Source organism: Medicago truncatula, chromosome 3, assembly GCF_003473485.1.
Source record: "Medicago truncatula cultivar Jemalong A17 chromosome 3, MtrunA17r5.0-ANR, whole genome shotgun sequence".
NCBI lineage: Eukaryota > Viridiplantae > Streptophyta > Magnoliopsida > Fabales > Fabaceae > Medicago > Medicago truncatula.
The window spans coordinates 42,663,242-42,689,784 of record NC_053044.1 but is presented as its reverse complement, the minus strand read 5'-3'; the positions used below and the strand labels follow the sequence as shown (position 1 = coordinate 42,689,784).

General features: G+C 35.8%; 3 protein-coding genes across 3 annotated transcripts; 1 reads left to right on the top strand and 2 right to left on the bottom strand.

Moving 5' to 3' along the window:
* Nucleotides 1-1,134: 1,134 nt before the first annotated feature.
* On the bottom strand, nucleotides 1,135-8,468 carry LOC11427785 (protein PECTIC ARABINOGALACTAN SYNTHESIS-RELATED). The gene is made up of 11 exons (XM_003601850.4): nucleotides 8,009-8,468; nucleotides 7,752-7,802; nucleotides 7,570-7,660; nucleotides 6,757-6,833; nucleotides 5,989-6,077; nucleotides 4,145-4,264; nucleotides 3,154-3,270; nucleotides 2,924-3,067; nucleotides 2,710-2,833; nucleotides 2,390-2,581; nucleotides 1,135-2,108 (listed from the first exon to the last, which is right to left on the bottom strand). The coding sequence occupies exons 1-11, from the start codon at nucleotides 8,291-8,293 to the stop codon at nucleotides 1,749-1,751; spliced, it is 1,650 nt and encodes a 549-aa protein (XP_003601898.2). The 5' UTR covers nucleotides 8,294-8,468; the 3' UTR covers nucleotides 1,135-1,748.
* A 4,951-nt stretch (nucleotides 8,469-13,419) lies between these two features.
* Nucleotides 13,420-20,096, top strand: LOC11427783 (coilin). The gene is made up of 13 exons (XM_003601848.4): nucleotides 13,420-13,762; nucleotides 14,167-14,231; nucleotides 14,328-14,588; nucleotides 14,958-15,146; nucleotides 15,513-15,549; nucleotides 16,102-16,215; nucleotides 16,504-16,675; nucleotides 16,791-16,822; nucleotides 17,697-18,317; nucleotides 18,543-18,614; nucleotides 18,700-18,861; nucleotides 19,291-19,486; nucleotides 19,585-20,096. Exons 1-13 carry the CDS (start codon nucleotides 13,532-13,534, stop codon nucleotides 19,779-19,781), a joined length of 2,349 nt encoding a protein of 782 aa, XP_003601896.1. The 5' UTR covers nucleotides 13,420-13,531; the 3' UTR covers nucleotides 19,782-20,096.
* On the bottom strand, nucleotides 19,125-23,216 carry LOC11418094 (protein-tyrosine-phosphatase MKP1). The gene is made up of 2 exons (XM_003601847.4): nucleotides 20,881-23,216; nucleotides 19,125-20,001 (listed from the first exon to the last, which is right to left on the bottom strand). The coding sequence occupies exons 1-2, from the start codon at nucleotides 22,810-22,812 to the stop codon at nucleotides 19,984-19,986; spliced, it is 1,950 nt and encodes a 649-aa protein (XP_003601895.2). The 5' UTR covers nucleotides 22,813-23,216; the 3' UTR covers nucleotides 19,125-19,983.
* Between the last annotated feature and the right edge of the window lie 3,327 nt (nucleotides 23,217-26,543).

Below are 26,543 nucleotides of genomic sequence, written 5' to 3'. Positions count from 1 at the left end.
TCGACGCACCCAAGATAGATATATACTCTAACTCTCTTATGTAGTAAAAGAGAGAAACGTTCAAAAATGGAATTAGCTCCACTAATGTAAACCCACCCTTTTTCTCGCCCATTCTATTCTACCAAAATCACTAAACAATATTCCTTCAATCAATTCTTCTTTCTCTCCCACAACATTTACCGCAGATTCTTTAACCCAACTCAACAATCGATATTAAGAGTTATATCCACATGATTAATTGATTTTCAAATAGTATTGATGTAACCTTTGATTCTCATTGTTAGGTCACATTTGACTATTAAAGAGAGTGTTAGAGACAATATTCAAAAGAGAATATTAGGCTGGAGTGAATATTTAGATGATTAAAAATGAATCGGTGTTGATTAAATATAATGATATAGAATTACATTGAAACTCGTTTAGTAAAATTTTTGAGATTTTGAGTTCATGGAATTGATTGTTTATCATGTATTGACAGTAAACAGTTATAAAAGCGGTGAAGTATACATGTGAGAGATCCACTTAGACACTCAAATCTGAGAATGATCTATTATAGATGCTCTAAGGTTCACTGTAATGAACGTATTGTGTAAAATATGATTGGCTTGATAGTATACTTTTTTTTTTCTTCATAATATAGAAAACTTTAGGCTCAATTACCTTTTTGGATTTATTTCGGTCCTCTAAGTTTCTCACTGTTACTACATTTAGTCCTTTCTGTTAGTTTTATTCAAATAAACGTTAGAATTTGTGTTATGTGGGTACCTGACCTCCTGTTTCACACATACATATGAACCATAACAATTATCAATAATATCAGTCACTATTTAATCATAATACCTTAACAAGACATAAGACCAAAATGATACTAATAAATAAAGTTAGAGGACCCACATAACACAAACATTAACGTTTATTTGAATAAAACTAACAGAAATGACTAAATGTAGTAACAGTGAGAAACTTAGAGGACCGAAATAAATCAATTTTTAGTTAGAGGACCAATCCGATACCAATTAAATAGTTAGAGGACCAAAAATGTAATTTAGCGAAAACTTTATTAACAAATTTAAAATACTTTTTACTTGAGTGTAGAATGAAACTCATCATACCTGCCTGTCATAACAATGTAACTATAATGTTTTAACTAAATAGTTTATCACAAAATTGCAATGACTGTCAACAAGTTTCAGTTGGACGTTTTTGGCTGGAGTATACACCCAAATGTTCCATATTTTTTCGCCAACATACATATTATGTTATATAACCTATATTCCTGAAAAGCCTCTAATTCGCCCTCACATTTTATAGCTAAAGGGCTCTTTCATAAATCGAACAACGAAAGGGATCCAATAACATTTAATTCATCAAGGATTTGCAGTTTTTCTCGTACAAAAAAATTGTCAGTTTCTTTTCAAGAGGAAGAAAAGTGGACGTGAGGTATTGCTACATGCTAGATGACAAGAAGAGAGAAAAAACCACCAGGTGTCTTGGCAAAGAGAACACTCAATAGTAGGAAATCTATTCTTTAAATTGATAACCAACAGTTGAATCTCATTTCCTGCAAGCCATTACCTCCACTCCAAATCTCTATTTACTGTCCCTCCTTACCTCAAGGTGTATTAAGTATTAACCGCAGCCCATGTTGTCACGTTTGCCATGGAGATATGTAGAACTTATAACTTATATGGCATAATTCTTGGAAATGTGAAAGTCCCAGTGTAATGTATCAATAAAAATAGCTGTGATCAGGCTCTACACATGCAAGGTGTCAGAGGATTCTCCCACAGGTCGTAGTTAGGGAAAGTCTCTTCTGGCAATCCCGTCCGTGTCTGGTGAGTAACAATAACATCTTCTACAAAAGGAGCCCAACCCATGTACGGATCCCCAAAAGACTTGGACATTAGTCCTTTGTCGGGCTTTATTGATTTTAGACGGTGGCCCATATATCTGCGGGCACCAATGATCAGCTTAGCAAAGTTACCTCCATGGGTCATCACAAATACATCTGACTTCAAGCACACCAAGAAATCAAGAGCTGCAAGGCTAGTCACGTGCTTTCTGAAACCATCTAACTCATCTTTAGTAGCCAATTCCTCCTTTGTGACCTATTTACCAAAAGTGAATAACATTCATCATATTGTAAAAGAAGCGAACGGACTCATATGTTAAGTTATTGATGAATAAATTGAACATGACATAGAGCGAGAGATCATTGCATTACAAGGAAAAAAAACCATGCCGTGACATTGTTAAATTCACTAGATAATAATGGATTTGATTTTCATAAAACAAACAAAAGGAGACGATAAAGCTTCTAATCATTTTAGAACTTCAAGGCAGTGTCAAGCGCATTTTTTTAATGCACGTGGGAGTGGAGAGGTCTTACCAGATTAGGGAACATATTCCTTAGGGGAGCCATCCGGTTTTGACCACCATAAACTTGTCCAGAAGCAACATAAATTTGAGTTTCCTTCGTATAGCCCATAGCCCGAAGAATAACAGCCACTTCTCCAGGCTCTAGAGGGCATCGTCCTTCCTTTCGCTTCTGCAGAGCCAATTGCCACAAGTGGGAACCATTCTACATTTTCAAGAAAGACGGTGACCAAAATGTTCCAATAAAATCGAAAGGTTCCTAGGGCTCTGTTCCAATAAAATCGAAAGGTTCCTAGGGCTTATTTTGATTGAAAATAAAAAATAGTATGGCACCTTATACCGTCGAGGCCACTCCTTTTTTCTATACTCTGCCATTATAGCTTTCTCATCTCTTGTCCCCACAAAATCACAAAATGATAGGCCGACCATTCCTTTTTCGAATCTAAGATGCAGTGCCCTGTTTACAGTAAAACGGTTAAATTATTGACAATCAAAAAATACACTCAAATTCAGCTACAAGTCCTTGATCACGAATGTCATCACATACATATAAGGATTTGAATTGCCTGTTCGGTTTCTCATCCTTGATGCAAGTAAATCAGACATCTGCTCTATATCAGGAAGAAATTTCAGAGCGTGATAATTGACCCTACATCTCAACTTGTTGATTTCTGATGGGACATTGTCATATCTGAAACAAGAACAGGGACATCATGACAACATCAACCACATTAAAAAAAAAAAAGCTGAATCTAGCATGCGCCATTCTTGGCCTACCCAAGCCTATCAACAAAAGGTTTCAGAGCCATGATCTTTTTCTCCTTGACGCGGGGCAGAACATTGTCGATGTAAAATTGTGCAGGTGCATATTTTGGGATGTTCTTCACAGTACGTCTGAAAGAAAACAGTCTTGCTTTGTTAGTCAAGTTAATGTATCAATATTGAACAACTATTGGAAAATGTCGATAACAGTGGTAATAATTTGGCAAAGCTAAGAGTAACATGAAAAAGTATAGACATATACACAGGAGATTCAGTTTGTGTCTTCTCTGTCCATTTACAAAAAAAAAAAAAAAACTGGCCCCAAAATCATTATCAATGCAAGATATTCACAGCGAGGACGTAATTTAAATTCATAATAGTCAAGCTATTTGCTCAAACAACCAGCACTTAAACCAAAATCCTGAGTTAATAAATCAACAGATTTAATAGAAAACCAACATAAAAACTGGTTTTGACATATGTTCTTTTAAGGGCATATCAACTGGGGATTTGAGTATTCAACAGACTCAAATTAAAAGGCACAGAACATAACTACAAAATCATAATTATCATGCCATTTGGTGATAAAATGCAGCACATCAACCAAACCTAATGTCGGTCATTCCATGAATGAAACAGCAAACCGGCATGACATTGGCTTTAGCATACTAATCAATCCTTCAATTATTATTTTTTTGAAGAGTAACCAATCCTTCAATTATATATATTTATACATAAACTATATAACAATGAAAGGTCAAGGCTGCAACTTTTAAAGTAGTCATGTAACCATTGACCAATGAAAAACTTTCAATCTTAACCATCCAAAAAATGTTATACGGCCAAGATTTACCCTCTCACTTTCATATAAAAAAGTCTTTACTAGATACATGATGCATCCATTGTGTGTCTGTGTGTAAAGGGAATATAGTTATCTATCACTTGCAACAACTTGGGATTTAGATTTTCTACAGAACCTACTCAAAGGGACGAGAATCTATCAAACCTTATACTAGAAAATAGCTCTGCTTTATCGGTAAACCATTCTGGGATATCACGGACAATACGGACATCATCCTTTAGGTAGTCAATGAAGTGATCCACGTCAAAAATGTCTTCAAATTTCCTGTAATTATGAAATGCATCATCGTTGTTGTTAGGAATCCACAGTCAGAATAGAGAAAAATAAAAATGATTTTATTGAAAAACTGAAGAATGAACAAAACAAATAATTCTCTCCTTTAAGGGTTTCCCCTTCTACAATAGAGCCATTGCTCTGTTTTTTTCTAAATTATTCAAAGCTCAATCCGCTTCTACCATTACCCCCCTATATATTCAAATGAATCTCCTCACCTCAACTATCTAATCAGCCTAATTCAAACTACTTCAATTCCATCTTGATCCATCCTTCTATCCTAACAATACCACTCCCTTCAAGTTCAACATTGTCCTCAAGGTTGAAAATAACCAGCTGACAGTGTACCAGTAACTAACTAGGTTTCCAAAATCTGCCAGCACAGTACCCCTCTTTATCCCCTTGCTCATCTTCCACCAGAATACTTATGTAGACTTTGCTGTAGACTGAAACCTGATCCGACTCCCTAGCCCCTACCAATGCTCCCGTCTGAATTCTGTGTCGGGCCCAACGAGGGCCTTGCCTTGAATTGGGCTAAGCAAACCAACAAAAGATATTCCAACAACTCCCATTTGGTTAAAATCTCCCCACCTGTCTGGATCCTCAAAGTTGCTGCTGCATGAACCAGTGTGTATCTCCCTTTTTGTCTTTTTACCTTAATCTCCTCTACTGTATATCTCATCCTCAAGTCCAGCTCTCTGCCATTGGGTCATGCTCTAATTCCATCTCTGTCCGGTTCTTATTGCAGCTCTTCAATAGGCTTTATTTGATGCACCTTTAAGAAGTTATTTGGGTTCAGTGACCCATTCGAACAAAATGCTACTGTCAAGATTGGGAAATTTGGTCTTCTTTGCACGAAAAAAGGATTCTTAGTAGCTGCACTCCCCCCTAACCTACTTCTAAATTATTTTCTCTAGAGAGGATCGTGGCTCCAAACTTTTTGCCTCACAAACATGTATCTGTTTCTTCACCCCCTTACCCAATGTGTGCCTGATTTTTCCTGTCCCTTCAGCACTTTCCTTGAACTTGGAGGGTAGCGCCTCAACCCTTCTTTTGTCACAACCGGGTCTCTGCATCTTCGTTGGTTGTTTTAACATCTTCAGCTCAATAGTGTTTGATCACCATGAGTGGGGCTGTAATATATAACACTAAACCTCCTTTCAAGAACAATCCTCATTCTCCATTTCTTCCCCGCAAGAGAAGAGGCAGGTCAAACCAATTTGTAAAGAATTTACAATGGAGAATTGGGAATGAAAAGGAAAGATGATTTTATTGAACTGAAAAAGAACAGAACATGGAGAGAAATCAATCCTCTAGAGAACTCAATGACTCAATCCTCTTCTACTATCTTTCGTTTAGTTAATTAATTTAATTGTCTCTCCTCAACAAACTAACCTAACCAATTCTAACTACTTTAACTGCCTTGTATTGTATCCTACTACTCTAACAGCAGTCGGCAAGGTGGTTTGTTATTGAAATCTTCCAGGCAAGGCGGCAGGACAAAATCTACTGGTGAGAAAGGAGGAAAGTAGCAGTAGATAGATAAAAAGATTAGATAGAGTGATTAGAAATTCAAAAACTACCTACATTTTGGGGTAAAAAATATACTATATTTATGATGTGATATGTCATATCATATATTTGCTTAGCAAAATGGTGGCAACAATTTAACTAATCAAAACAACATTAGAGAAGCTTTGGACAAGAGATCTCACGTTTGGTCTTTCCAAATCTGGTCCTGTTTCAATACAGGCAAAATAAGAGTGGCATTCATTATTTTCGCAACAGCCACTGCATTGCATATCTGCATTTTGGAATAGGTGCTAAAGTAAATCATCAATAGATAAATAGTTATGTAATGATTCTAAAAACTTCACGCAAGGTGTCATTTCATAGATATGCATTATATAACATAATATAATGATTCTACAAATGCAAAGTGTCATTTCCTTATTTCATATAACCCACTTCTATGTGCATGACAGTAAAATCAACATCATGGATCAAATGGAACATTGAGCCCGAGTAAAAACTCAATTTTAAAGGATAATTCTAGTGGTATTGCTTGTGCATCAAATTCGAAACAGCACAGTTATGTGATGGCTTAAAACCAGATAAGAATGCAGATGCTCTATGAAAATATTACCTAAGCATCAAATCTCGACTTCATATAGTCAAATAGTTCACTCAATATATTCTATCTAAAAAAGCACCATGAAATAGAAGTATTGAACAAGTATGCAAATATATTTAATTTTTAATTATGCTCCTTTTCAGTTATAGCAGTCAGTTCAAAGCACGTAGAATTCACATATTGGACAGCAGGAATAAAAATTTCCAACTAAACTGTACCAGTCTACCAGGTAATTGTGTCCATTAAAAAGAAAACGAGCAACCGTGAAAATGCAAAACTCAAGGTGCATTTCAGAAAAAAGAAAACAGTCTAGACTAGAGCGTATCACAATTGAAAGAACTACTCATACCGCAATTCTTTGCTGATTTAGACCACCTTCAGCGTGAATGAATATATAGCCATTTGTTTCATTTTCATGAGGAAGATCTAGAGGAAAGTATAAAAGAACTATCAGAATTAGCGGTAGTATTAAGAACATATAGCACTACAATGAACATGTCCTCATTAACATATACTATGAGATTATTAGGGAATATTACATTGAAAAGGAAATTTTGAAGACCCGTTTATAGGATGTACAACAAACAACGGACCAAGCCTTATCCTACTAAGAGGGTCGGCTACATGGATCAATCACGACATAATGTTCTATCGTAAACCATATTTAGATCCAACTCATTAACTTCTAAATCTTTCCTAATAGTTTATCCTATAGTTTTTTTGGGTCTTCCTCTACCTCTTTTGATCTGACTTTCCTCCATCTGATCTACTCTTCGTACTACAACATCTACAGGTCTTCTCTCTACATGCCCAAACCACCTAAGCCTATTTTCTACCATCTTTTCTAGAATCTTCTCTCTACAGGTTTTATTTCTACCATTTATAGAATGTAGACATACAGAATTCAATTTTAAGGACAGTATTGATCCGTGAATACCATTAAAGTGGGTTAAAGAAAATGAGTTCAAATATCTGTCTTTAAATACCAATCATAACTGTAGTTTGTCAGTGCAACTGATAAATGATACCTATGTTAAATTGTCATAACTACTAGGTTAAGAATATGTTCTTAATTCTTATTTGCTTGTTTAATAGACCTTTTTGCATAGTTTGCAATGCCGATGAGACAGTAATGCATAAAACAAATTAGGGGACAGGAAACCTGATATGGCACCATCCCTGCGCTCAGCACACGGCTTCCACGACGTTGTGGATGAGTAAGGATTTTCCCAAAGAGATGCCGATTCTTTAACCTACAAAAAACGCCACACATGCTTAGTGAAATTTCAATGTAAAAACATCATCGTCGTCATTGAAACAATGATCCTTTTGGAGATAACTTACATGAGGGCAGTGAAGAACAATCCCATCTTTTTTACACAAGTAAGGTGAATTCTACAACAGAATTAAACCAGAAAAAATCAACTATCAGAAAAGCTGAAAATTCAATACATAATAACTAGTGAAGCTACTCGTTATTACTAAAGTTAGAAAGAAAGAAAAAAAAAAAAAAAAACTGAAAAATCCCTTATGAGTAGCAAATCAAAAGAAGAAAAAGCTTAATTGAAATTGAGATTCTACAACGAGAATGCGGTACTGACCAATTTGTTGAGGATGGTAAAAACGGAGATTACGCCAGCGAGAATTAGAAGTGAGACGAGGAATATAGAGATCTTGGAGTTGTGAAGAGAAACCCTAGGGTCGTCGGTGAAGAAAGAACAAAGGTGATGAAAATGCGAGCAGGGAGGACGGTCACGGTCTTTGGGAGAGTGGCGATCGTCGGAGAGGTCGTTGTCGGGAATGAGAGGGGAGGAATCGCCGTCGCGTTTCATCGGAGAAGAAGTGGCTCGGGCGCCGAGTGAGGAGGAGTGACGGAGCTCCGCCATCGAGGTGGACGGTGCTTTCTCTCTCTAAGTTTCTCTCTTATGAAGATTAATGTAATAATTTTTTTTAGTTTAGTGTAAGAAGTTGTAATAACTACCCAAGAATCATGTTCTGGGGAAGTCGCATGTGATGAGTTCAGATCCACTTATATTCTTTTCCACAGCAAGTAACCATTATTCATTCTGAATCCTGATCAATCGTGTAAGATTACGTTACGTACTCCATTGTGCAATTTGATTACCATTATCTTCTGAGGGCATTGCGGTCATTCCAATATAAACAAAGATTTGTTTTAAATTCATTGAATAAACTTATAAGAAAAAACCATATGCATCTCTTAAATATATGGACTTTTTGGCCGACCCATGGTAAGAAAGATCGACATTTAAGCCATCAAATATTTAGATGTACGTGTTGGTACGAGAGAAACATGAATGTGTGGATTTTACTAGGGTTTCTCCGCTAGTGGAAATAAAGATCAGTGTTTTTACTGTGGGACAAGTAACCCTCAAAGTTGCTTCAAGAAAAGTGGTCAGACGTGAAAAAACGTGCTCTGATAAGCATGTTTTTATATCATTTATGCTCAACACGTTTGACTTTCTAATACCAGAGGATACTACTTCATCCAATTCACAACCAATTACTACTGGTCATCAATGGGTTACAACTCATAAATTTGAGTTAGTTATACATAAAATATAAGCTAGTTCAAAGTTATTTAAAACCGGTAACTTGTTCTCCAAGTTATCTAGCTTTACATCACTTGAATATATAGCAATCTTATAACTAACTTTCTATTTCATTCAATGTATGAAATTTTCTTTGCTCTTTCTCTCTAAGTTTGATTTCCTCATTGATGTTGTTTATTCTCTTAGGCTTTGTTTGCGAGTTGGATTTTGGAGGGGAGGGGAAGGGGAGGAAAGGCTTATGGAGAGGTAAACCCTTGTTTGAGAGTTTTAAAAAACCAGGGAAAGGTTTTGGGGGTTTTGAAGGGCTTCATTTGTCAAATTTTAAAGTTCCCCCAAATTAGGGTTTTTGAGGGTTAAACATACAAATTGACAATTTTATCCTCATAATAATTCAAAATTTCAATTATAATTTACAAGATAGATTACATAAGTCATCCATCTCTTTTCCTTGTTGGTCTCTTTAACTCCCAAACAAGGAAAAGGTTTTCCCTCTTTTCTCCCTTCCCCTTCTAAGCCTTTCCTTCCCCTCCCCTCGAAACTCGCAAACAAAGTCTTAGGCTTCACCCTCAACGAGGATAGTAGAAACGAGGTTAAAAAAATATGTATTTTATCAATCAAACTCAAAATAGAAGCAAATAATGTTTATCTAAACAACATCAAGACTGAAACAAAAACGACAGAGATGCCGGAAGAACGAAGATCTCAACACAATTTTAATGACACAAAGGCGACAAAACCATAATGGTTGTATGAAAGTTTAAGTTTCCAAGTAGATGTACCAAAGCCATAATGGTTGTATGAAAGTTTAGGTTTTCAAATAAAATGACGAATAAGTCATAAAAGTTGTTTTAACATAGACTTTAGGCCTATATGGCCAAATTTAATGGGTTAGACAAGGACAAATATTATTTAAATATGTTTAAGATCAATTTAAAACTCAAACAAATATAATCGATTAGTGGTTGTAACAGGTACAACTCTGCATTGAATCTCTGTATTCAAATCTTTATATTTAACTTTACATATAAAAAATTTATATTTGTGATATCCTTAACCATTGAGTCCATCTTTGCTCCATTTAGAGAGCCTCCATTTACTCCTTTTTACTTCTTGGATGTGTGACATGTTGCTAAAATAGAACCAAAGGCCGAGATTAAAAGGTTTAGAAAATGCTTTGTTTAATGGAAAACAAAGGCCACACGCGTTTCCTCTCCTGGTACACAACAGTGTTTCATTCTTCCTTCTCCTCCTCTCACCATTATCATTGTCGCTGCTTCTCCCCCTTGTCGTCGCCGTAACTGTTCCTTGCCTGAGCCACGTTTCAACTGTTACTGTAAACGCAAAAATTTATGGAAAAGGGGAAAAATTGCTATTAAACAATCGAAATAATGTTACCTCGAAGAATGTTTTGGTGAATGAAGTTGTCTTCTCCGATCAGAATGCAGACACGGTGTAACGCCCCATTTTTATTTAATTATTTTTAGTTGATTTAAAGTCTTTTATATGATTTTTAAATGATTTACGTTGATTTTATGGTGTGGTATATTTTATTAAATGACTATTTTATTATTTAATAGAATAAGTGAGAAATAGGATTTAATTGGAGTTTGGGGGTTATACGAGAATTAAGTAAACTTAGGGGGAGTAAAGTGAATATTGGGAGATTATATTTATTAAAGAATTAGAAAATAGAAGTGGGAAAAGCAGTTTTTACGTACAACAGAGAAAAGGGAGAAAAGTCAAGAAAAGGGAAGAGAACCAAGAAGGGCTGCGATTTCGATTATCTAAGGTAAGGGTGAGGCTAACTTACATTAATTTTAGTGTATATGATTCTGATTATGTTTTAACAAAAGTTATGAATAAATTTGGAGAATTGGGAATTAGGGTTATGATGAGAATTGATGATTAAATGATGGAATTAGGGTGAATTGATGTAGAAATGATGAACAGACCTTAGATGTTTCATATATTGATGTTTAGAATCAGTTTTAAGGTTAGAACAATGGGTTTTGGTGAATTTTTGAGAAAAACTGTAATCTGGCCGTACTGTTATTCATCGCTCGCCTCCCGAGTGATGAACCTCGCCATAGCGAGTGATGAGGATCATCGTTCGCCTCGCGAGCAGGAGTTGTTCGCCTCGCGAGTTGCATTTCACAGCTCGCCATAGCGAGCAAGTTTACTCGCCGTGGCGAGTGTGGGCAGAGAGCTTGCAAGATTCTGTGTTTTTGAGCTGTGAGTTTAACCTTAGGTGTTTGTGAGGGCCTGAACATGTACCTTAATGATTAGGCAAAGTTTTAGAATGAGTTTGAACTCGGAATAGGGTCAGAATGGATTCTAGAGTGTTTTACCCTAACTCGCCGTGGCGAGTAGAGGCTCTCGCCTCGCGAGCTAGTGCTTGACAGACTACGTTGTTAGGAATTCATGTGACTTTGTCGCACGAGAGGCTGTGAGTTGAACCTTGAGATAGCAATGAAAGATGTATAGGATTTAAATGATGAACTGTGAAGCTGGATAGGGTAAATTGAGGTTATTAATGTGATAAAAATTGTATAAGTAATACTTGGATTATGTGAAAATGCTAGACATCGTTGGATTGTATAAGATATTGTTATATCATGCTGTTGTATACTGTTGTGTTGTTGTTGATTGATTATGATTGTTAATGACCGCTGGTTTATACTTAACTGCATTCAATTAGAATGTACAATGTGTTGGTTCGAGTTGTAAGTGGCGAGTTGTCGTTCTAAGTAACGGAGTCATAGGTTGTTGATGTTGATCAAGTTGGGGAGTGAGTCATAGTTATTATGCACGGTCGTTGTCGTTGTCGTAGTTGAGTTGTATGCTGATATACACAAGTTGAGTCCTTCATGATTAGGAGTCTGTTGAGGGCTTATGCCCTGGAATGCTATGTCATTCAACTGTTGAGGGCTTATGCCCTGGAATGCCTTGTCATTCAACTGTTGGGGGCTTATGCCCCGGAATGCTTAGTCATTCAACCCGTTGAAATTAGTACCACGTTGTTGTTGTTGTAGATGTTGTTGAGAGAGTTGTTGTGGTTGATGTTGTTGAGTGTTGTTGAATGAGCTGTTGTAGTCGTTGATAAATACTGATGTGTCGTTGTTGTTGATTGGATTAGTAAGTGTTATTAAAATTGAAGAAGTATGAATATTATCATTGGGTATATGTTGTTAATTATGTTATTTAATTAAGTTGATGATTTATATATATATCTATTATTATTGTTTGTGAATCTCACCCCTTCTGCTTGGAATTGTTGCCCTTCGTATGGGTAACTTGCAGGTATTGAAGAATATTAGAAGTGGTGGCTCAAGTGTCTTAGGGCTCTGATACGTAACGGGATGGGATATCGTTGTCATGTTTTCATTCCTTATGTATCATTATGAACCTGTTGATATTGATTTTAATCATTAAGGATATTTTGTTGAGGCCAAGTGCCAAGGATTTATTGGAAGTTGTTTAACGTTGAAAGATATTTTCCGCTGCAAATTATTACTATTTATGAAGGATGTTTTATTAAATAGTTTATATCCTATTTAAGAAATTTTGAAAAGCGGTGTAACACTCCGTTGTTGATTTAACTCTGATTTTATTTATTAATATAATTATTGGGAAGTCGGGGTGTTACACACGGTGCTCCAGCAAGCAACGGTTTTCGGTGGTCCATTGATCTTTCTCTGAAGCAGCGACGACGGTGATGATTGAGACTTAGGGTGAGATGGGAGAGGTGATGTGAAGGAGAATGGGGAGGGTGCTGCCTTTGTGTGGTCAGAAGGGGGGAAGCAGTGGAGGGGATGGACAAAAGGGAGATACAACGATGTTGGTGAAGGAAGAAGAAGGAAGGTAGGTACCATCACAAAAACACGCGTGGCCTTTGTTTTCCATTAAACAAAGCTTTTTCTAAACCTTTTAATCTCAGTCTTTGGTTCTATTTTAGCCACATGTCACACATCAAAGAAGCAAAAAGGAGTAAATGGAAACTCTCTAAATGGAGCAAAGATGGACTCTTAACCATTGTCCTTAGGGCACTGGTTAGCAAAACCCATAAACTAATAGTATGCTATAAATAACTTTGAGATCAAATTAACCAATTTTAAAGTATGAGATGAGATGAAATTGAAAGAGCAACCCTTAAAAAAAATTGAAAGAGTAAATTAAGGGAACAAAATTAGTCACTTTAGTCCCTGAATAGAAAAGAAACCATCTTTTTAGTCACAAGATACATATAAATTGCAAAATAGTCCTTAAATGTAGACTTTGTTGTCATTTAGTTCGTAAATACAGAATCCGTTGGTCAATTTAATTTAGTCCCTGAATGTAAGTACCTTAGTCCATGAAATAGACCAACAGAGTCTATATTCAAGGAGAACTGTTTTGCAATTTCTCTAGGTTATTAAAGTGATTACTGTTTTCCCCATTTTTTTAAGCCAAAAAAGAATTAGTGCTTGTTGTGAGTAGGTCTTATACAGTCGGACTCAGACAGGTGAAGAAAGAACAGTGTGTAGCAGCTGCTAGAAAGCAAGGGTTTAAGAAATGGTCACTGAGAGTGACAAAACCGCGACATTGACGATGATGTCGAACAAAGTTCGACTCCGATTATTGTTCGATGATCGCAACATGCTGAGTAAGTCAAAGAAGAAAGAAGGGTTGAAATGTTGTTGGTTTCTTCTCAAACCCCATCTCACCACCATCTCCGATCTCGCCTCTCATATCCTCGCCGTTTTCCGCCTCCACCGCAATTGTCCCGATGGAATCACCCTCTCGGTACATCTCTCTCTTCATACTTGCATGCCCTTTTCATTCATTTTCTGATAGCTTATCAAAACAACCTATAACATAAGCACTTAATGTTAGCTTACGAAAACAACATAAGCTCTTCATGTTAACTTACGAAAACAACTTATAGCTTATATGAACATTTTTATTTATTTTTTGAATAGTCAATGTTAGTGATTAGTTGTTAGGTTAATATTTTTCTAGTTTACAGAGTTTGAACCTGGTTCCCCGGATTAGTTGGTCTTTGGGCTGGATACCAAGTTTTAAAAAAGAAACTTAACTAAGTTGTTTGTCCAACACAGCCTTAACTTTATCAGATAATAAAAACTTTCACTGTTAAAAATGTCATTTTAACTGCTATTCTTTTGTTTCCCCCCAAAAATTTAACGCAGATGGATGGCTTTGTTTTACCATCATTTGAGTCCACTTGTATTTTGAAGGATAAAGACATTGTGTGGTAAGTTTTGTCTTATGGTTGAATTTCGGATGCTGTTGTTATAGCTTTCATATTACTAATTGTGTTATCCTGCATGTATGTGTATGTATATGGTAGTGTGAAAAAAAAAGGAAGTATGTTAACTGGTAGTAAACCTGCAATGCTGCCATCTGAAACTCACGAGAATCAGTTGATTGAGCTTCCAAAACTTCTCGCAATCGAGGGGTTTCAGGAGAAGAGGGAAGAATATGAAACAATATCTGAAGATGATGATGATGACAATGATCAGTCTGAAGATGTGGTTAATGTGGAATCTAAACTGGATGGGAATGCAACCTCAAAGAAGAGAAAAGCATCGAAGAAGCTCAAGAGCCCTAGGTTTGTTTCCTCAAACTTTCTAACTGTTGGTGCCTGTAAGTTTACAAACTTGTTAAGTTGTATGAGTTTCATCTTTTATAGAATCTATTTTTATTGAAATAATAACTTTTGTAACGATGCTTTTATAACGTGTCTACTATGTAACATGTTTTGGCCAATCTCTTTGTCTGGGGTTTGCGGGATATGTTGAGATGTAGGCATTATTCTTTCTGCTCTTATTTTGTTTTTGTTTTAATTTTCCAGTGTATAATTGCTCGGGGATCTCCCTTTTGTTGTTATTTCTAGTTTGGAATTTCTAAAGCAGTTACTTTTTGCATGTAAACATTATTATCTGAGCTGTTAATTTGATTCCATTATTTTTATATTCAGTAAGAAGAAGATTAAGATGTCTACCACCGAAAACTTAGCAGACATTCCCGAGGCCCATGAGGAGGAAAATGGAAGTGTTAAAGACTGCACTCACCGCAAAGCGAGTCTTGCCAAGAAGGACATCGGCAAGTCATCCACTTTATCTTGTCAGAAAAATGACAAAAGTGGGTCAACAAGCGAGGAAACCAGGTGCATTTTTCTCAGACACATTCCATTTCTAATTGTGAATCACAGTATATATTTGGTCCATTTATTTTGGGCAAGAAAGTTGGGCTGATAAAATTTTATGGGCAATTTGTTGCATGCTTGGTGATCTTGTGTTCTTGGCATTATGGTTTTCCTATCTATCTTTGTTGATTTAGACCAGTGCTTTCACGAAGTAAGAAACAAGCTTTCATGTATAAGCTGTTTGATTCCTGGGATTACTCCTATAGAATCCTTTCTTTTCATCCTAAATTGACTCTTGTTCCCCTACTATGATGACACTGATTTCCAGCATATTTGAAGTACAAAATATTTTGCTTACCTTTTTTTCTTCTTCAATATTTCACACAGGTCTCTTCAACCTCAAGATGAAGGCGAACCTAAAAAGGTACTGTTTTATTTTATGGTTTTGATTTGAATACACATTTAACCGAGGTTCTATTACTGGCTTGATTCAGAGGTTTTAAATAAAACAGAGTACATACTCAAATTAGAGAGCCTCCAAAGTCCACAGGGCATCAAGTTGGTCCTTTGTAGTGTAAAATCAGCATCAATTTGAGACTTAGATAAGTTAGATTGATGTCATAAGAGACGATTAGGGACTGATTGATGTCCATTTGAAAATTCAATGACCAAATTGATATATAAAATTGTTTAGAAGACTGGATGTCCCCTGTGTATTTAGAGGATCAATTTCATTTTAGTAAAAATATGCATCTCTTGAGATAATAAAACAACATATCTTTTATACTCAGTTCATGCTAGTATATACTATTATGGCACTCGGAGACTTGTTGATGGTCATTGAATTAGTTGTTTATGTTTTTACGGGCCATCTTCCTGGATACTTCATGTCACATTCGTTAGCCCATCCCTTGACAGAAGATGGGGTGTTCAAATTTATTTGCTTTAATTTATTGTTTTTATTATGTTTTGTTAGTTGCCCAGTAGAAGTGCTCGACGGAAAAAGGCCAAGAGAAAATGGTTGAGGGAACTAAAATTAAAGGAGAAGGAAAAGGAAAAGGAAAAGGAGAACGAGAATGAGAAGGACAAGGTAATATAATCTAGTGATATTGCTGCAAAGTTCATTTACCTTTTATATGGAGATTGGAAATAAGTTACTCTTGATACTACTTATTACTGACAATTTCTGTATATGGTGCTGTTTACTTGTTGGATTATATACTTATAGTCTGGTTAGTAAGATGCCCCGCTCATAATATTGCAAAGGGTGGAAATCATACATCAGTCTTCTTGGGGTCACTTGTCTTAGGTAACCATTTTCAAAATGTATCTGATCATTCTTTTTGAAATAAAATATTTTTCTCTTCCGTATTTTCAGCTTCATCCGAGTCAGGTGCTTGAAAAAGATGATCAACAAATACCCATCAAAGATAATAATGGCAAAGTTTCTGACGTGCGTCAACAATCCAATGAAGAAAGTGAAGCAGACGACGACATGGTTCCTGTGGAGATCAGGCCAGGGCACATTCGGTTTCAGCCCCGTGGAAAAGGTTTTTAAAGCACCCTCTTTGCCATATAGATTTATAACTAGTGTCCGTTTTTCGACTTTAGAGTTGGTTTCATGATCTGATTATATGATACATATTTATGGTCTATTTGATGCAGATCTTGCAGCGCCGGAGAATCAGCTCCCAGTGGTTTGTTTGACTTTCCTCCATAACATTTACAATTTTGGCCGTGTTTAACTTACTGTTTTAAAGAGTCAACATCAAATATGTCTATGTGATATAATCAATCTGCACAAAATTGTACCGAACATTAGCATGTTTGCATCTGATCTTTTGTTTTTTTTATTTAATTGGATTTTAGACTGTAGCTTGATGGAGGATATAGAATGTACCTGTCTTGAGTGACTTGAAATATCATAGTACTAAATTTCCAAACTCATAGTTCGTTTTCTAGGTTTGTTATGGGTAAATGGGGAGAGTCAGGGGGGTAGCTAAAGTTCTTTAGGACAATTCTTGGCGGATACCTTGCAAAGTGCTGGTAGTTCACCTTCATTGTGGTCTCCCTCTAGCCGCCTAATTGCGGCATTTGGGTTGCCTTCACTGCAGCCTCCAACATACACCTTCATTGTGTTGGGTGTGAAGGCGTGGGTTTAGTCCCGCATTGCCTAGAGATATGGCCTTTGTAGTGCATATAAAGATTGGGAAGCTCTCGCCTTACAAACCGGTCTTGTAAGGTTGAGTTAGGCCCAACCCAAATTCTAAGAGAAAGAATCAAACTTTTGCTTAACATCATTATTTTAGCACTTATTTGATTTGGTTCCTTTAAAACAGCTCATGTAATCCATATCTTAATTCTAACCGAAGGGCCCAGAATAGTTCAAATAGTTCAACTGACCTTGTTCATTATTTACTCAAGAAATTTACCGCACAAAGTAATTCCATGTCTGTTTGGCCATAAGGTCCAAACCTCACAGAAGGCAAGGATTTGTCTCTGTGGTTTTTGAGTTTCAGAAGGTATGCTAATGCTACTTGTTGATGTGCACATGTTATATGGATGTTTCAGGACACATTTCAGTGGAATGGTACTACCAGCAAGAAGAAGGGTCAGAAATGGGGTAAAGAGAGAACCTCATCCCATAAACAGGACGACTATGAACCATCCAGCCAAGACGGTCATGCTGCTCAGTGGAGGGGTACTGTCAGCAAGAAGGACCCAAAATGGGGTAAAGAGAGGACCTCATCCCATAAACAGAATGACTATGAGCAATCCAGCCAAGATGGTCGTACTGTTCAGTGGAGTGGTACTGCCAGCAAGAAGAAGGACCAGATATGGGGTAAAGGGTGGACCTCATCCCATAAACAGGATGACCATGAGCAATCCAGTCAAGACCGTCCTACTGTTCAGCGGAATGGTACTATCAGCAAGGACCAGAAATGGGGTAAAGAGAAGACCTCAGCCCATAAACATGACCATGAGCAATCCAGTCAAGACCGTCCTACTGTTCAGTGGAATGGTACTATCAGCAAGGACCAGAAATGGGGTAAAGAGAAGACCTCTGCCCATAAACAGGATGATTGTGAGCAATCCAGTCAAGACCGTCCTACTGATCAGAATGCTGGGAAAAAACGGACATTTGATGCAGTAGATTTTGAAAAGCTTACACCTTATACAGACTTGCCTAAGGTTTTTACTTATTTTCTTCTCTCAAGTGTGACCTTGTGACATGTTTCATCCTGCTAAGCTCCCAAGATGTTATTAACCAGCAGCCGTGTGTTTGAAGTTTTTTCAGCTGCTCTTGGTTATATCATTCAAATTCTCAATTTTTTTCTGTGCCATGAATCTGAAATGTGTTTCACTTTATTCTTTTGATAGTTTGATACTAATAAGTAGCTTATTCATATACTGCAGGAAGGCAATGTTATTGCTTATCGACTGATTGAATTATCAGAATCTTGGACTCCCGAGCTCTCCTCCTTCAGAGTAATTATCAAGTTCTGCTTTTGGACTATCTTATATAAATCTATTTGGATCGGATGTTTTATGTACTGCATTCATGTCCTTGCAGGTTGGGAAAACAACGCAGTATGATAGTAAATCAAATAGGATATGGCTGCAGCCAGTTTCGGAATTTCCATTTGATTTTTGGAAGAAAATAGATGACATGGATGAAGACGGGTCACCTTCACAGTCTGACCCATCCCCTTACCAGGAAGATGGTTCTTTAGAGGTAAAGCAACATTTTTTCTTTTCTTTAAACCATTTTGCGTAGTAGCTTATTTCCTTTTTTTAGTCAAATGCAAATTTAAAATGGTTTAATTTATAGTATTGCATAGTGCATATACAGATAATGTGTTAAATGGCGATTGAAGAATAGTAAAATTGCACACAAGTAATTACACCTAAGTTCTCAATCCAAAAAAAAAAAAAAACTACAATTAAGTTTTGTTCTTATCTTTAATCCAAAAGTTGAGAAAGTGTATAAAAAAAATCTCCAGAAATTTTCTATTCTTTAGATATCCATCATTTTCTGACAAGTCATTTATGTATTTAATTTTATCTTACATTATATCCTGGCATAACATAAAAGCCTTATCGACAGTGAATGTCCAATAAAATTGTCTATCTGACAAAATGATGAAGTATTTTCCTTCAACAGATAGATTATGCATCTCTTGCTGATGTTCGAATTATTAAGCATGGCCACTCTGATTTGGCAACGGTAGTTGCTCATAGCGATGCTTTTGTAACTCCAACAAAAGCAACTAACAATAGCACTGATGAAAAACCTGCGGATAATGAAACTGCTGCGGGAAGCTCGAAGCCACAAATAGAGGGTCATGTCACTGCTAAAGGTAATGTACATTTTACAATTCTTGAAGTACATGATTTATTGTATATAAACATGATGATGCACCTGCACTATACTAAGTATTTGGATTCTCATTTACAGAAAATGGGGAAGTCAATGTTTGGGATGAAATCAACGAGGCATTAAAAGCAAAGAAGACCAGGCTGTCACAGGAGGATCGCTGGAAGAAAGAAGGTGATAGTTCAGAGAATAGGTCATGGTCTCAGAGAGCCTTGAGATGCAGTGCACTTGGTCCCACAATGGCACTTTTAAGATCGCAGAACGGCTTTAAGAAATAATCATACACCTGGGCCTTATTTACTGCATGTCCCTTTTCCGCAGATTAGTATTACATGTTTTTTTGGGGGTATATATATATATATATATATATATATGAACAAATTTCCCATATTTCCATCTGTAATGCAAGCTACATGTCCTGATTTCAGTATGCTAGTGGGAAAAATATTTGGGGGCTTATTTATCGTTCAACTTTTGGTGTTAGTAGGTGCATTCCTCCTGAAAATGAAGCAGAAAGTCGAATCAACTGCTTGACAAAATGTAGACATGATTGCTTCCCATTTAAAGTGACAAACATAATTTATTGCTGTTAATATTTGTGTAGTTAGTTGATCAACCGTATTGTATACATATAATGAATTGCAGTTAGATAAATTAATGTTGGCTGTTGAAAATAGTTCATTGTTCCATCATGCAAAATTTTTGAAGAATTCCATCATGCAAAATTAAACGTCATTTTGGCCATCAGTGTACGCTGAGACCAATAACAGATGATAATAACATTCTACAACACAATAATAGATCTTTTATACAACCTAGTTCTGCTATCGTTTCCTGCAAAGGTAGTTTGTACACAACAACTGAATATCAGTGCTTGATAAATTGATGGCTGGCTTTCACTCCATCATTAATAGCGTTACACTCATGCTGAATTGATGAATAAACAGGAATAAAAAACAACTAAAGCAGTATAAAAACAAGAGAAAGATAGGCTTCATATCCACTTAAATTTAATGTTTGTTTATATATTGTTTTGTGCTACAACAAAATCAGTGCACAGCACGCATGCAATCTTTATTGGGCAAGCACTGAATATAGTCTGAGCATGAGTGCAAATTTACATATAAATTAGCTAATTGGGGATTAACTGATTTCATTCACTTTTTCCTCTACTTCAAGCTCAGCTATCATATTACATAACATGAGACCATGATCCTCTTTATCATTAATCTCACTCTGCTGTTCAACACCTGAACTAATATTATCATTACCTGCTATCGGCCATTTCCCACTGTTTTTATTATCAGATTGATTGCAACTACCATCTTTCATTACATTAACATCTAAATTAGGCAAAGGGAATGATCGTGATCTTACCAGGTTCTTACGGACCTTAGAGGATTCATTGACTGAGGGTAGCATCATCCGAGGCGGTATACTACTCCCTCTACGCTCAGCAATAGAGAAAAAAGACCCTTTCGATGACAAATGGGAGTTTTCCCCTCCTAAAGTATCATCAGTCGAAAATGACTCCGAAGGTGAAGAGAGAACTTCTTTGCTAAGTATTGTTGAGAAAGACACGTCTTTAACATACAAGGGTTCAATTGATTCCTGGCCGGATGGTGATGGCTGCCGAGAAGACATGAATGACAAGTCAGACCAATTGGTAGAGGAAGGCGAAAATGTAAACGAACTCGCATAATCAGAACTTGAAGGTGAAAGTGTTGGCGACTTGGAATTGAATCTTGGGCTGCTGCTTGGAAAACAACAAGGAAAAGAAGTGCCACAAGGAGATAGTGGCATCAAAGAAGCAACACCAGAATCAGATTCAGACAAGTCCATGGCTTCATCAGTATCTTTTGCCTTGCTTAAGCTGTTCGGATAACATTCAAAAGAATCTGGAGAACCACAGTCACTTGGATGACTTGATGACGGCGACGCTGACAAGGGATCATCATCAGCTGCAAAATCTTGTTTTTCTTCCTCCATAATCACATCACACTTCCATTTGGGAGATGTTAAGATTTCTTTCATGACACCACTAGCAAATTTCCTCCTCAATCTTGCCCAACCATGTTCTGTAGCAGGAAGAGAAGTTTCTGATCCAGAATTAGCTACAGAAAAAGGTGGAACAACCCCACCAGAAATTGCCTTGTGGAAAATCTCAAAATCCAAATCATAAGCATCAACTTTTCTTAGACCAATCTCCATCTTTTCAGTAGGCAAAACCAGTTGTTTATCAGAATCACCTGACAAACGTTGCTGATCAGAAAGAGCAATCCAAAACTCAGCTGATTCTTGATCTTCACGGATGCTCAAAATTGGACCCTTTGCTCCCTCATAGCGCACAACCTGAAAAGCCGCACTCTTTGCGTTGCATGACATAACCAAGTCACAATTTTTCCCAATCCACACATAGATAGCAGAAGGAACATGAACAATAAAAGCACCACGCGAATCAAGTGCTAGTGAACCTGGTTGGTTAACCATCTTAGGAACAAGATGAAGAGGGTCATAAGGAGAGTGAGGAGCCATTCGATACATCCTTAAAACAGAATTAGGACTTGCAGGCATAGCATGTACACGTTTCTGACACTGCAAGAGTTGACAAGCAAAACCCATGTTTGGATTTGTGACTCCCCTTGCAGTTTTAACAAACTGAAAAGCATCTTCAAAGCTCTGTCCCTTCCTCCACATGAGATAAGCTATCACCAAAGCCGTTGATCGCGAAACCCCTTGACAACAATGAACAAGAACACGACCACCTTGTTCTCTAACATCCTCAAAGTAATCAAACACATCATAGAGAATACTTGTTATATCTTCAGTTGGACTGTCCTGCAACCAAAGTGTTTTGTACTCAAAATCACTTTTGAAATACTCGGGACAAACAAAACCAACACAGTTAAGCACATGTGTTATTCCTTTTTCTCTGAGAAGTTCATGGTTTTTGGCCACTGTGTCACTTCCCAAGTAAATATGTTCAGCAATTCTTGAACACTCTTTGTCAAAGAAAGCTAATTTATCTCTTTTGAACTGAAAATCTTTGGTAGGTTCATTGATTGTAATAGACCCTCTTGGAGTCTGTGGAAGAGGCCAAACACCAAGATCATCAGATCCAGCACTTGGCCATTCTTCAACGCTACGTTTATTGATTGAAAGAGGTTGAAGAGGTGGTAAAAGTGGTCTTGGTTTACTATTTCCTAGTGGTGGTTTATGGCTATTTGGAGAACGATCTGTCCATGAAACTGAACGTGAATAGGTTCTCCTGATGGAGAGTTTTTTCTCCTTATCCTCTTCTCCTAACATGTTGCTTAAAGGGTGATGAAAAAGATAGAAATTTGATCCAAACCCATCAAAACATTGTTGCCATAGTTTTGACTATTGAGTGGGTAATGAATTGTGGTGGTTCAAAACAAGCATTTGCGGTTAAGAGTCTACAATTTTGTGTTCCATATTCCCACCTAAACCACTTGACATTGTCTTTGTCTTTGACTCTGACTCATTCTTCGGCTGAGAGAATAAGAAAATTCAAACAAAGAAACAAACAAAGCAGCACATAGCAAAAGCCAGCTACAAAAATAGAATGATTATGTTGAAGCTTTGGAAGAACAACTTTAGGAGCATATTTTTCTCTATGATCTTGTCCAATCAATTAGAACAGAACACAAAAGAAACAAAGAAAGTGCAAAGATTATGTTGCACTTGTATTTGTTCTTGTAATTGTAGTTATAGTTTATAGTTTTGGTTGAGTGGAGCCCACGAAAACGTAGCTATGCCACCTAAGAATTTCTCACTGTCGAGAGTCGTGGTCTTACACATGCAAGGGAACGCGTCAAAGTGCCATGCCATCATGCTCACTTTTGTCGTATCTTGATTGTTTATAGGGTTAATAGTGGTCTACACTATGTACACTATGTAATATAAGACATATTTGATTTTCTTCTATCTAAAATTTTCTTTTTGGATTCCGTTCTTGTAATTTGAAGATTTTAGTTTTGGACCTTCATAAATTTTGACCGTATAAAATCGATGATATGGGAGGGGAGTAAATCGAAATTTTCTCAAATTAACAGGGGCTCAAATTGCAAGGGGTAAACCGAAATTTTCTCAAATTATAGGGGGCAAAATTTTTCATGAAGGTCTAAAACAAAAAAATCTTCAAATTACAAGGACGGTGTCCAAAAAGAATATTTTACAAGGAGAAAACCGGAAATAAGCTATATTACAGTGGATAAAGCATTATTAACCCTTGTTTATATTAGAAGTAGCAGCATGGCAAAGGACACATGAAAAATGATAATCAATGCTATTTTTCTTTTAGACTTGGAAAAGTCCATGAGCAAAAAATATTACAAGAAGAGAAGAGATGAAGGTTCATCTGATGATGTAGATATAGAATAAGTAAGCTTGAGAACTTGATAGAAAGAAAAATTCGGTATAAAGTTAGTAGAGAATCACACCGATTAATAAAAGATAGTAAATTTCTTATAAGAAGAAAGAAATATTATAATCACACCGATTAATAAAAGATAGTAAATGAGTATATGAAATGTTCCGTATAAAGTTAATAGAGAATCAACAAACTAACTATCTATTAACAAAGTATAACTTACTCGTAAGAAGTGGTAACTAAGTAACCAGTCGATATTTCTATCACCATACCTTAAGTTGACAATAATATGATCATGTTTAACTTTTTTTATTTTGAAATAATGATCATGTTTAACTTGAAATACAATCTATAACATTATAACATTCTCTATTCAAAAACAAAAAAAAACATTATAACAGTATTTAAATTTATGCTTCGGGTACATAATCAAGCGCTTCGGCAATGACACATTAGTTGTCGAAACAAACTCAAAGCAAAAAAGACGGACTAAGATTGCAATTTTTTTGTTGTTGATGAGAACCTTTTTTGAATTCATTTTCTTACATCCACCAAATTTTGCATCATGAATGATTTTTTACTATGCTTAACTTGTACGTTTTTACTACGGTTATAGCTTGTATGATACAAAAACATTGGAAATATAGAGGACGCATACTAAAAACAAACTACTAGAGCAACACAATTTGTTTGGATGGAAGGCTCATAAGAGAAAGATGTATCTATTTCAATGTTTCTTATCTTACAAGTTATAACTTATAAGTACAGTAAAAAAAAACTATACAGGATTGAGAAAAAAATAACATGCACAAGTTTTTATTTTTACAAATAAAAAAAAATCGTGCAATATAAAAAGGGGAAAGATGAATAATATTTTATTAAAATTCGATAAAAATGCCAACAATCAGCTTTGAACCCCTTTTTTGAAGTTCATATTAGATATATCTAATTTTATTTTTTTTAGGGAAGATGTATCTATTTATTTAGCTCCATATCAGTAATATGTACCATGTACTGTCTACTACCTCCGTCCTTTTTTATAAGTTTGTTTTGTTGGTAATTTTCATATATATTAAAAAAATTGTAAGGTATTTAATCTGTCTATTTTGTATATCAATGTTACTAAAATATTTGTGTATAGATGTAGATAACTCTTACTTTCATCTCCAAAGACATTCGTAATATTAATAAATATCGATAATTATTTTTAATTGAATTTATAGTTAAGGACTTAAGGTGTTTTTTCTTCTCTAAACATGCTTATAATTAAGGAAATAAAGGATATATAAGTTATCCTATTTGATTGTGTCTTAATTCTTAAAGCATATCATGCACATCGTAGTTTTCAGGTAAATGCCAAAACTATATTATATAAAGATGGAGTCGTTTTCAGACATGGTCAAGGAAGGAGGGTTGTTTTTGTGAGAGTGAATATTCAGTTCAAAGAAACATAAAATAGGAAATTGCTTACTCTATTGGAAAGAAGTGTATGAAAATTAATTAAAATATCAAAGGGTCAAAAAAGGGTGGCGATGCAACTAGAAGCCGCCTTAGAATAATCCTCCTAAACACGTCTTCACATGATCCTATAATTCCCATTACATTACATTACAAATAACAGTCCTTATTAGTACAACAATTCAACAACTCTTGGTTTGTCTTCTCCTAAGTCTCCTTCTAGGTACCCACTCTCTCGTGTCAACAACATTACACGGCGCAGCTTAAATAAAACCCTTAAATTTGTTATTAGGACATATTCAGAGACGGATCTAGAAATTTTAATCCAGTGGAAGTAAAAATCATAACGATACTACATTCTTTTATATATGTATTGAGTGAAATTACAACAAGTAGAAAATTGTGGATTTATTTTAAGAACTAATGTAGCATAGTTGCATCATTGTTTAATTTGATTTTATACATGCGTAAAAGAGTTTTACAATGTATATAAACTAAATAAAAAGCTATTAGTCGAAGACTTGATATCCCTTTATATATATGGAGTATAGACAAAATATTAAGAGGAAAAAACCGAAGATTACAAAACTATATCACTAATTTAATGGATAATATTTAACTTTTTTTTTGTTGGTGGTCAGTGTATGAACCCTCGATCTTGCATATATTATGCATTTTCTCTACCAACTGAGCTAAGATATTTTCAGTGATACTTAAAACTATTCAATCTTTACAAAAATAAAAATTAGATAAGCGGAGGCATGCCCCCAATTTAATACATTTGTATATGTCCTTGGACATATCTGATACACTTAGTTTTCTTTTTTTGTTAAGAGGTATAAACTTATCCTTAAAAAAAAAGTATAAATTTATAATATTTCATTAGGTAACAACTCAATAATATATGAGAACATCAAAGAAAATGTGAGCACGAATGTCACATCTCGTGCTAAGTAACAATTTAGTGTCTAAAGTTTTTATAATCCATGCACACATCACAAACACGCGCGCTCTCATACACATATAGTGGACATATTTGCATAAAATACACACTTATAGTGTGTTTGGATGAGAGAATATTTTGAGGTAATATAATGTTTTGAGAAAATTCAATTATTTTGAGGTGGATTCAAACAATAAAATTCACCTCAAAGTAATTGAATTCCCTAAAAATATTCCCCATCCAAAC